Source organism: Marmota monax, unplaced genomic scaffold, assembly GCF_021218885.2.
Source record: "Marmota monax isolate L192 unplaced genomic scaffold, Marmota_monax_Labrador192_F-V1.1 WCK01_AAM20220418_F8-fsc00002, whole genome shotgun sequence".
In the NCBI taxonomy this organism is placed as follows: domain Eukaryota; kingdom Metazoa; phylum Chordata; class Mammalia; order Rodentia; family Sciuridae; genus Marmota; species Marmota monax.
In genome coordinates, this window is record NW_026693571.1 from 40,006,960 (window position 1) to 40,018,965 (window position 12,006).

General features: G+C 33.8%; 1 protein-coding gene across 5 annotated transcripts in view; it reads left to right on the forward strand.

Annotated features, from left to right (window-relative positions):
• The window catches only part of Lrba (LPS responsive beige-like anchor protein), a 728,436-nt gene that overhangs the window by 186,550 nt on the left and 529,880 nt on the right, over positions 1-12,006 (forward strand). For all 5 annotated transcript variants that reach the window (XM_046459031.1, XM_046459033.2, XM_046459036.2 and 2 more), the window contains exons 23-28: positions 2,604-3,668; positions 4,701-4,879; positions 5,927-6,080; positions 6,503-6,683; positions 10,206-10,333; positions 10,797-10,904. In XM_046459031.1, the coding sequence (XP_046314987.1) occupies positions 2,604-3,668; positions 4,701-4,879; positions 5,927-6,080; positions 6,503-6,683; positions 10,206-10,333; positions 10,797-10,904 (1,815 nt within the window). The remainder of the gene's footprint in view (positions 1-2,603; positions 3,669-4,700; positions 4,880-5,926; positions 6,081-6,502; positions 6,684-10,205; positions 10,334-10,796; positions 10,905-12,006) is intronic.

The following is a 12,006-nucleotide window of genomic DNA, read 5'->3' on the forward strand; positions in this document are numbered from 1 at the left end:
TCTTCTGCATTTTTCATTCTACTGGTTCATTGTTGTTCTTCAAACATATCAAGTGTATTTTTGGCTCCAGGGCCTTTCCATCTTTCCTTTTCACATAGCTTTTTCTCTTTTTTTATTCTTGTCTTTGTTTGAATATAACAGGGAGACTTTTCTCAGATACCCATTAAAATACACCCTTGTCTCCTAGACTTTCTTTTGCATTTACTCTTTGTGTTTTTTTTCCCTTCAGATTTCTTATTACTACTTGTCATTGTCTAACATATTTGTTTATTTTCTGCCTCTTCCATTAGAACATAAACTCCATGAGGGCAGGAACAATGTGTTGTTCATCACAGAGTGCCTGGCATGCTATAGATGTTCAGTACATTTTTGATGAATAAATGTGAGTCATTGAACAATTAAAGAATGAATTTCAGAGGCTGGGGTTGTGGCTCAGTGTTAGCATACTCATCTGCCATGTGTGAGGCACTGGGTTGATCCTCAGCACCACATAAAAATAAATAATAAATAAACAAACAAATAAATAAAAGGTATTGTGTCCATCTACAACTAAAAAAATATTTTAAAATAAAAAAAGAATGAATTTCAAAGTAATTGTGGCATTATGGGTGTAAAAGAAATTGATTTTTAAAAACTGCTATTGTGTCACTTTACTGTTCAGTGTGAAATACATGCATTTCTTTTTGGAACATTAAAACACTCCCTAATATTTATAACTAAGAAAATATTTTAATTAGGAAAATGTTTATAGATAATATTCTCTAGATGTTTTCATCTCTAGCTATGTCCCATTATGGCATGAATGTTATGTATATATCATAGGTAATGTCTAGTTAGTATGTATAGGAGGACATTTTTGCATTGTGCATTAGATATTCTTTTGTTTGCCTTCTACTTATGTGATTCAAAAAGGCCTATGAAATTTTGTGTATTAAGAAAAAAAATTTTTCTTCTTTTGTTATCATCTACCATCCTCCCACACTAAGGCTCAATAAAAATTTACTGAATGAATATTCAGTGTACCATAAATATAATGTTAGGTTATAGGACACAACAATTTTAGCTTTAATAAATTATAGCTATGTTTATATTTTCTGCATGCATTGCACTTTTTCCTTTGTGTTTTTGGAGGATAGGGAAGTGGAGATTTCCTTTGAAACACAAGTAGAAATCACATAATGGTGGCTATAACCTCTTGAAGAGGTTATAAATCTTATGACATTATAGTCACACTACTCTAGTTTTTACTTTTTTTCCTATTCAGTTGTTTCTAGTTACTTGGGTAAAAGGCAAAGCATAATATGGAAATATTCACAGTGCTGAATACATAGTTATCACTCATATGCAAGTAGAATGAGTGTATGTATGGATGGACTAACTGGAAATTTCAGACCATTTGCAACCAATTGGTTTACCTTTGGGGAAGGTTTGGATTTTATTTTTTTCTGTTTTAAAAGAATTTGTATTCTTTAGCTTAGTAAGAAAATGGTCTGTAGTTCATAGGTGCGTTAGTTTCTCATTGCTGTGATCAAAATACCCGGCAAGAACAAATTTTATATCACACTATCTATTATCATTAAAACCATTTTACCAAAATAAGGATATTATAGGAAAAGTTTATTCTGGCTCAAGGTTTAGAGGTTTAGTACAAGGATGATGACTCTATTCCTCTGAGCTCAAGGCGAGACAAAATAAAATGGCAGAGGATGTGAAGGAGGAAAGCTGGTCAATTTATGGTAGCTGGGAAACATAGAGAAAGCAGGAGCAAGGCTACAGGGAAAATTAACTGTTCTAGGGCATTTCCCTGTTAGCTACCTCTTCCAGCATGTCCCACCTACCTACAGTGACCACCCAGATAGTCCATTCAAATTAGTAATTCATCGAATGGATTAATCCACTAATTTACAGCTCTTATAATTTAATCATCTCACCACTGAACATTACTGCATTAACACAGAAGCTTTTAGGGGATGTCTTATATCCAAATCATAACAGTAGGTATATGGAGAGCTGCTGAAATAATGAGCACAATTAATTATTATTATTATTTTTTAAAATCTCTCCTGAAGACAAATCTTGGGGAAATGAGTTTTCACTGCACTTGAAGCAGTGTATTCTTCGGTGTATAACACTCTTCCCAAGGGTGTAGACTCAGTTTTTGGTACAAGTTATAGTGACCAGTAGAGGGTGAATTCTTTTTCTATATACATTTTAAAGAATGGGCTAATTATGTTCTTATTGTGGCTTTATGCCACACTATCTATTGTTATTAAAATCATTTTACCGGGACTGGGGATGTAGCTCAAGCGGTAACGTGCTCACCTGGCATGTGTACGGCCTGGGTTCGATCCTCAGCACCACATACAAATAAAGATGTTGTGTCGGCCGAAAACTAAAAAATAAATATTAAAAATTCTCTCTCTCTCTCTCTTTTAAAAAATAAAATCATTTTACCAAATTAAGGATATTATAGGAGAATTTAAATTTTACAGTGTTGTGTAAACTGTGTACTTGAAAAGTTATTAAAAGTATTTTAATGTTATATTCTGTATGCTATACTCATTATTAATGTATATTTAACTGATTGTACTTTTAAAATCTAGGTCACTTTTGAAATACACAAAGAAAACCTTGCCAGTATATTTAGGGAACAGCAAGGAAAAGTTGATGAAGAAATAGAGCCATGTTCCTCAAGTTCAGTCCAAGCCATCACTGGCATTAGCAGAGATGTGGATACTTCATTGGGATCTCAGCAGTCAGACATGAAGGATTCTCCTCTCTCTCCTCATTTCACCACAAATAGTGCTGAAAACTCAAGTATTGAGAAGACAAGTTCAGTAGACTCTGCATCCAACATTGAACTGCAAATGCAAAATATATCTAATGAAGACAGGAAAACTGAGCAAGAAAATCAGGAGTTACTGGCTGAAGTCACTTTGGAAGAAATAGCAACAAATGAGACAAAGAATGCAGGTGATTTAGAAGCATCTTCTGACATAGCAGAATCTGTGACTATTTTCTCTAATTCTTTTAAAACAGTTGACAAAGACACAACCGTCATCAGTGAAATAACTGCTTCTCTAAGTTCCCCCTCAGAAGAGGATGCTTCAGAGATGCCAGAGTTACTGGAAAAATCTATAGCAGAGGAAGAAGAAGAAGATGATTATGTGGAACTGAAGGTAGAAGGTAGTCCCACTGAGGAAGCCAGTCTGCACACAGATCTTCAAGATAATAGTTTGTCTCCAGTTGCTTCTGAGGCCAGTGAAAGCCTGGACACACTTAGTAATGACTGCAAATTAATATTTAAAGAGGAAGAACCTGTTACTAAAAAGCAAAGTGATAGTGAAGCTCAAGATTCTAAAGATTCTGGGTTCTTGGCTTTGCCAGCATCAGGGTCTTCTGCTACCTCACCAGGGATCACTGTTTCCCAAACAACTGTACAATCAGATGTTGAACAGATGCTGGAGAAAGGGCAGAAAACAGCTGACCTTGCTGGAGAAACCATATCAACTAGTGATTGTCATGGTAATATCTTCGAGGCTCCTGCTACTTCTGAGCAAAAGATTGCCAAGTTGGATGTTTCTACTGTTGCTACAGATACCGAGAGACTGGAATTAAAAGCCAGTGCGAACACAGAACCACCTCAACCTCAGCGCCATGTGCTTGAGGTGATTTTATTTTCTTCTCAAGTCATATTTGCATTGAGTTAAAATAGAGCCAGTTTATATGCTTATATTTTATTTTTCTTTAAATTTGGTTCATATTCCTGTTTGCTGTTACATAAATGCAGTGAATGTAAAGATTGTTTCAAATTGTTAGCACAAGTATTTGACAGTTAATGTGTATTTATTAATTTTTTTTTTATGGCACTGGGGGTCAAACCTAGGGCCTCACACATGTCAGTCAAGTGCCCTACCAATGAACGACATCCTTAGCCCCAGTTTTGTAAATTGCAGCTTTTATTAATATTTTACCACAGAATTATCAAAAGTTACTATTTTCAAACTTCAGGATTGACATAATTTTAGTTTATAAAGTAAATATTGGAAGTACTTATATTTCACCCTTCATTTGACTGACTCCATTTTAGCTCATTAATTTTCCAATGAAGTCTAGGTCTACAGAAATACTAGTGTAGATTTTAGTTGTAAAATTCATGGTTTAAATTGAACCATGAAGTCTGTGAGAGAGAAAGGAGCTTGTGTGCTATCTAGAGATGTAGTTTTCTCTTTTGTCAGTATTTCTGAGTGATAAAGTGAGATTCTGGTTGCATGTTATCATTTACATTCTTATCTTGTCTTCCTTTTTTTTTTTTTGTTGGTTTGTTGTTCATTACATTTTTTTAGTGTATTTTTTATTTTAGCTAATTTGTTATCCAGCAACTGCCTAGATTAAAGATTCTAAGATTCAAAATTAAGAACTGATTGATTCCTTTATGAAACATCGCATAGTAGAAATTCTTAACATGGTTCTAAGTTAATTACTGTTGAATTGTAGTAGTTTAGAAGTTTTGATAACTTTGCTTTAGAATGTACTAAAATACTAATGTTATTCATTTTTCTAATGATAATTTTTTCTCTCTAATTTGGTTCTTTGGTGTTTTAAAATTTGAATACTTGTTAGATGAATTGCATGATTTTTACTAATGTTTTTTTTTGAAGTTGAACTCATTATATTACTTTAAAAATTTTCTGTATTAGATGTCAAGGCAACAGGAACAGCCAGGACAAGGAACAGCCCCAGATGTGGTTGATGGACAAAGGAGAGATTCCAGATCTGCTCTATTTCGTATTCCTGAGTTCAAGTGGTCTCAAATGCATCAGCGTTTGCTCACTGATCTCTTATTTTCCATAGAAACAGATATACAGATGTGGAGAAGGTTTGTCCATATGTTTACTATCGAAGATATGTATAAATCTTTGTTTTTCAAAGAAATTTATATAAATATTTTGCAATTAATTTTAGACTTTCGGTTGAAAAAGTCGAATATAAAATATTTTATGGTAAGGTTTTATTGAGTAAACTCTTATTTTCCATTATAAGAATGAAATCCCTCTCTGAGAGGATTACAAAAATAAGGCAGAGAATTTTCTTTAAAAAAAATTGCTGAAAATTTCTTGTAGAATATTTTATAGCATGCAATTTACTACAAGGTAGGCCTACTAAGTGGGGTTATTACTAGATGTACTACAAAATAATTAAGATTTAAGTATAATATTTTCCATGTCTCTCTCTAGTAGAAGAAATCTGTATATTTCATATTATCTTCCACTGTATGATTTATAATTTTATTTATTTTTTTAATGTTTTTTTAATGGTACTGGGGATTGAATTCAGTTGTGCTTTACCACTGAGCTTTTTATTTTACCACAGCCCTTTCTATTTTTGAGACAGGGTCTCACTGAGTTGCTGAGGCTGATCTCCAACTTGAATCCTCCTTCCTCAGCTTCCCGAACCACTTGGATTACAGGCATGTGCTACCATGCCCCACATGTTTATAATTTTAACAGAGCCTGATGTGATTATTTTTATTGTATATGAGTCTTATTCTTTTAAAAGCATTTTCTGGATTTACCTAAGAAAATGTTTGTCGAAACTAATTTTTAGAACACATTTAGCACCATTTACCTCCTTATTTTTGCCACATTACTTCTCAGTAAGGATAATTTCATCCAACTTTTTAAGTCAAACATAAAATGAATAGTGTTTGTTTCAGAACCAAAGGAGGACATATATGGTACCTGTTGCCATAGAATGGTTTACTTCTTCTGAGGAAGGTTATACCCCCAAATACTCGCTACATCATTGCCTTTCCTCAGTTTTGAAGATGAATCAAAGCACCTTCTTATCCTTCCTCTCCTCAAGTAGGCAAACTGTGATTTCCTTTGTTTAGCTTTATCAGTAAACATCATTTATCTTTGGACAGCCATTCAACAAAGACAGTTATGGACTTCGTGAATAGCAGTGATAATGTCATCTTTGTACACAACACAATTCATCTCGTCTCTCAAGTGATGGACAATATGGTTATGGCTTGTGGGGGTATACTGCCATTGCTTTCAGCTGCTACATCGGCTACAGTAAGGACCTAACTACTACATACAATTGGTGTGAAAATATGAGTGTTATACAGCCTTATTGATTAAAACTTGAATGTGGTGGGTTACTATGCATAATAGCTGCTATACATCAAAAGCAACAAAATCTTTTGCAGTTACCTGGAAGGATTTTTAGAATTTGTTCCAGGCGTGAAAATATTAAAATGAGTGTTGATTTTTAGGGATGAGTCAGCTAATGAAGAAAATGATTGACAGTGTTTCTCCCTAATGTTCCCGTTGCCCTTCTTTTTTAGATGAAATAAGTAAATCACCCTATTGTACTGTATTTCTGAAAGCCTGACTGACTTTTTAAAAAATCAAATTTAGAAATTTGGGGAATATAGCTGGTAAAATTAGATTTTTATCAGAATTTTGATGTAAATGTCAAACTTTATTCCTTACAGCATGAACTGGAGAATATTGAACCTACTCAAGGCCTTTCCATAGAAGCCTCTGTGACATTTTTGCAGAGGCTAATTAGCCTCGTGGATGTGCTTATATTTGCAAGTTCTCTTGGCTTCACTGAAATTGAAGCTGAAAAAAATATGTCATCTGGAGGTATTTTGCGGCAGTGTCTCCGACTAGGTGAGCTATTTCAAATCATTAGGAATTTATAGTTTTTGGTAATCCAGATATTACTTTGAAAATCATCTTTCTTTTTTGGGGGGAAGATATGTGCCAGCCAAGTTGTATATGTTGACTTTTTAGTGTGTGATGCATAGTGGTAGTTAGCAGGTTAGGTATTAGGGAGAGGGGCATAATTTGAACTATTTGCTAAGGAGATTCTGAGCATTCCTTCTTCTCCTGCAACCCCTTTTTGCTTCAAGAGTAGTGCTTCTCAAGTTTTAAGACTCCAGCAAGCATCTTGGTAGAGATTTAGATTAGATCATGTAGACTGAGGTACAGCCTCAACTTGTCTCCCAATTCCCATGTGATGCTGGTTTCTCCTTTCTTGCAAACACACTTCAGTAACAAGTAGGTTTCTAAACTGGAATCATTCAAGTACAGCCTTTCTTCAAATAAACTCTGGTAATTTGTTAAAGCAGTTAATAGAAGCATAAAATCCCTATTTACCTGGAAGCAATTCTTCTTTAGGTGACAGTAAAAATATGCAAAATGACGTTTAGTCTTAACTAGGCTTCTTTAGGTAAAGCAAAAAATATTTTTCTTTGCACAAGATTCCTTTTATCTAAGTATAAATAATAAACCAAATTGTAAATACTTAGACTTTGTTGAATTACTTGCTTATTAAATGAAGAGAAGATGATATAGTGAGTCAGTCCAAGAAATGGAAGCAGAATCTTAGGAAGCATGACCGTGTGTAAACAGATCAGAAATAAGGTACCTATGAAGCAGCAGAAAACCCAATTAGTTAATGAAATATTTTTCCATGTTTAGCATGTTATTACTAATAAATACAATTAGAGTTTTTTGCACAATTACTATTTTTATTCAAAATGCCATTGAAAGTACTTTTAAAATTAGGATTCTCTAAGGAAATAATAATTTGTTAAGGTATAACAATTTATAAAAAATAGTTTTAACTTTTTAATTAAGAAATTCAAATTTGTGAGCATAAAATGAAAGCTGTCATTTATTGGCTTGTGATTAGTTCTGATTTTCAAATTGAGCTGTCATTTTGTTGTTTTTATTGAGAAAATTGTAGACCAGAGAAATTAGGAAACTTAAATTTGAAACCTACATTTGGTCAGATTGGAATTTGAATATATTTTTGCTGAACTAGTGTGGCTATTCTTTCTGTTGTAGTATGCTTCTTTTTAAAACTTTCTATTATCAATATAATTAAAATATTTAGGCTTTTTTTTTTTTTTTTACTTTTGCATATGCCATTTTAAAAATGTTTCCACTTCCTACATTTATTTCTTTGTTTTCTTTTTTTTTTTTTTTTTTTTTGTACTGGGGATTGAACTCCGGGGCACTCCATCATCCAGCCCTATTTTGTATTTTATTTAGAGACAGGGTTTCACTGAGTTGCTTAGCACCTACTGTTGCTGAGGCTGACTTTGAACATATGATCCTTCTGCCTCAGCCTCCTGAGCCAATGGGATTACAGGCATGCACCACTGTGTGAGGCTTTTCCCTGCATTTCCACAGTTAAAAATACAAGGCTACACTGGCAAAGCTTCATTCTACTCAGTAGTCATTTAAATTCAGAAACTAGGGAAATACTCTTTCTCATTTTCATAGCTTTAGAAAAGAATCAAGAGATGATTTGCTGGACTCCAGCACCATGTCTTCTTGCACATGGTTTGACATGGAAAGGGACTTGTCCAGGGTCACTTAGTAGAGTGTGGTAAATTAGGGAAACAATTCCGATGTTTTGATCCCTGGACTTCTCATTCATGGTATTTCCTGAGCTTTGTGGTTAGAAGGTGGGATGGCAATAACAAGAATAACCTGTGCTCCTGAGATTGGTTGAAATGAAGAGATCTAGTGTGGTTTTTAACTTTATAATAATACAGACCCAAGTTTGATTTTATGTAGTCTGTGCCTAAAGTACAATTTTTTTTTTAAAACTGGGCCTGATAAGCAAATTTGACCAAAATTATATTCATTTTTTTTAAAGAGAGATAGAGGAGAGATAGAGAAATTTTTTAATATTTATTTTTTAGTTTTCGGCGGACACAACATCTTTGTTTGTATGTGGTGTTGAGGATCGAACCCGGGCCTCACGCATGCCAGGCGAGCGCGCTACCACTTGAGCCACATCCCCAGCCCCAAAATTATATTCATATCTTTTCCCTTTCTTCCCTTTCTCCCTTTCTTCCTTTCATCCAAGTTTTGTTGCTCTCTTTCCAAATACTTTCCTTTTTAAATTTTTGTCTTCTAGTCATGTGTGATAGTGATATTTAACCTTCCCCACTTAAGTTTGCTATTTTGTCTCTAATTTGTTTCCCTTCCCCATCTTAATTTCAAATACCTTGAGTATTACAGATTTGTTTGAGAATTGAGATGATTATATGATATCAAGTAAATCATAGTCAAGTGTACATGACCTAATTCATCACTGAAAATTCAAAATTAATTTCTGAGTACTCTGTGTAACTGATCTGTTATAGCGGTGCATGCCTGTAATCCCAGCGACTTGGGAGGCTGAGGCAGGAGAATGACAAGTTTGAGGCCAGCCTTAGCAATTTAATAAAGGTCCTACACAACTTAGCAAGATCCTGTCAAAATTAAAAAAAAAAAAACACAAAAAAACAAAAAACAAAGAATAAAAAGGGCTGGGGATATGGCTCAGTGGGAAAGCATCCTTGGGTTCAATCATTAGTACCAAAAAAGCCACAAAACAAAACAAACTCCCCCCAAAACACAAGCCAACACCCAGATAATCTGAGTAACTGATTGGTGGTAGCTCTAAAAAGGAGCTCTAAATTTTAGGCTCTGTATTAAATCAAATTTGCTTTTTTGTTTCTCCACCTTCTAAGCACTATTAATGAAAGCCAGTAAATACTAGATCCTATAAAGCCTAAATATTACACTATGAGTCTCTGTTAGTATCATATTCCAATGATACAATATAGGAAAAACATAAAAATTTCCAATTTAATCATTTTATTGCAATTAAGGTAATTGAAGATTATTATCTTACAACTAGTCAATAACAATGTGGCTTGCTCTGTTTTCTTCCACTATTATTTCAAATATTTACTTTCCCCTTAGGTGAGATCTATGAAAGAGTAACCTATTATTAAGTTTCCTGAACTTGGCTGGGGAGTGTTTCTCTGTGGTAATGTTTGCCTAGTATGTGGGAAGCCCTTGTGTTATTCCCATACCACAGTTACAAAAACAAGCAAGCAAACAAACAAACACGATTTACTGATTTCCTTTCAGCAGACTCAGAAGTACAAATTACTACGGTACATTTCCTTCCTAGATCTTAACTGGGCCTTATGACAGAAAACAAAATCAAGACACTAAACACTGAACATGCAGGGATGTTTTAGGAATTTGCTGAAGGAAATCCATTTCAAGTAAAGTTTTATGTAAATCATGTTATGTAGAAGATGATTTGTATTAGTTCCATAATCTTAAATATGATTTTCTTTTTTTTTCTCTAAATCTGTTTATTAAAACAAATGACAGTGTGTGCAGTGGCAGTAAGGAATTGCTTAGAATGTCAACAACATTCACAGCTGAAAGTCAGGGGAGATACAGGGAAAGGCCTGAAAACAACCTCAAGCATTGTTCTCTTGGGGAAATCTGCAGCAAAGGTGAGCATACAGAATTGTCATTTTCAAAAAAGCATACTCCTGTTTCATAGTTAAGATCTTAAATTAATTTGTTCATTTCAACCTGAAGTTAAATAAATGTGACAGAGATTCTAAAATAGTTATGTTACTCTGTGAACATAACATTCAAATGTTTGTGTTTAAATATACAGTACAGATTTGCTTATTCTCAATCTTGTCTGCTTTTCCAAATGTTTACTTTTCTTGTTTCTGTGATACCTTTTCCTTCAAATATGTCAGTTTTCCCACATAATTTCCCCCTGTATACGCTCTTCACCCCCTCAAAAAAAGGAAAGAAAATGTATGGGAAAAAGAATGTTTTAGCATGGTTTTCTCGTTCTTAGAATACTGTGTTTATTTTTTTAAAAAAATCTGTGTATTGTGTGTGTGTGTGTGTGTGTGTATTCACATATATAATGTATTTTTTAAAAAATTTCTTAAATAGAGTCCAGTGGACATTGTGACTGGTGGTATATCTCCAGTAAGAGATCTTGACAGGCTCCTGCAAGACATGGATATTAATCGACTCAGGGCAGTTGTTTTCAGAGACATAGTAAGTTAAAATATTTCTTTCAAGTACTCTCTTAGCTGATACATATTTTCTCCCTTCTGAGCTGAAAGTGCTAGAGTAAAAACTCTTTGTAATATAAAATAGTCCGGTAGAGAAAGGAAAGCCAGATCTCTTAACAATGATTTTAGAATCTTAGACTATTAGAAAGAATTGTCTAAATAAATGGAGCTAGCATATCAGAGTAATGATGCTAAAAAGAATAATACAGCATTTCACTGTAAGCAGTGTCAGGGCTTTACATATTATCAGGAAGCCCAGCAACTTCTTGAGCTGTCCGTTTCATAATTCTCATTTTATACATGAGGAATGTGAGTTACAGAATGCTTGAGTAACTTGGTCAATTGGCTAGTACATTATAGAGTCAGGATTCAAACCCAGCAGTCTTAATCCAAGAATCCATGCTCTCAGTGTAATGAAATATTCAATTTCTGAGTATTATATTATTTTACTGAATAGTGTATATTTTCCCCCCAGAGGTATATTAATGTGATTAAAAGGTACATGATGAAATGTTGCTCTCAATGTGTTTTTAATTTTTGAAAGATGAAAATAATTTTGGTTTAACTCATTTTGACATAGAGAATGACTGATTTTCATGTAGATTAATTTATTTTTTCATGGTATTAGGTATTGAATGCAGGGGTGCTCTACCACTGAGCTAAATCCGCAGACCTTTTTATGTTTCATTTTGAGATGAGGTCTCTCTAAGTTACTGAGGGTCTTGTGCTAAATTGTTAAGGCTGGCCTTGAACTTGGGCTTCTCCTGCCTCAGTGTTCAGAGTTGCTGGGATTACAAGTGTGTTCTTTCACCCCTGGCTTCACAGAAAATATAAAGTTATATATAAGGTATTAGGATGTAAATAAAAATCATTTGTAATCTCACTCCCTAACATTGGGAATTTTATCATTAGTTTTTGTTGAACTAATTTATTGTATATTTAATACTTGATGCTCTAAGTATATATTATATGTATTTCTTATGAACTTTATAACCTCGATTTTTCATTTTCCTTTCTCATCATCTGGTATTTTAGTTTTTTCTTGTTGAGTAGGTTTTTATACATCTATAGAGTTTGGAGTGCTA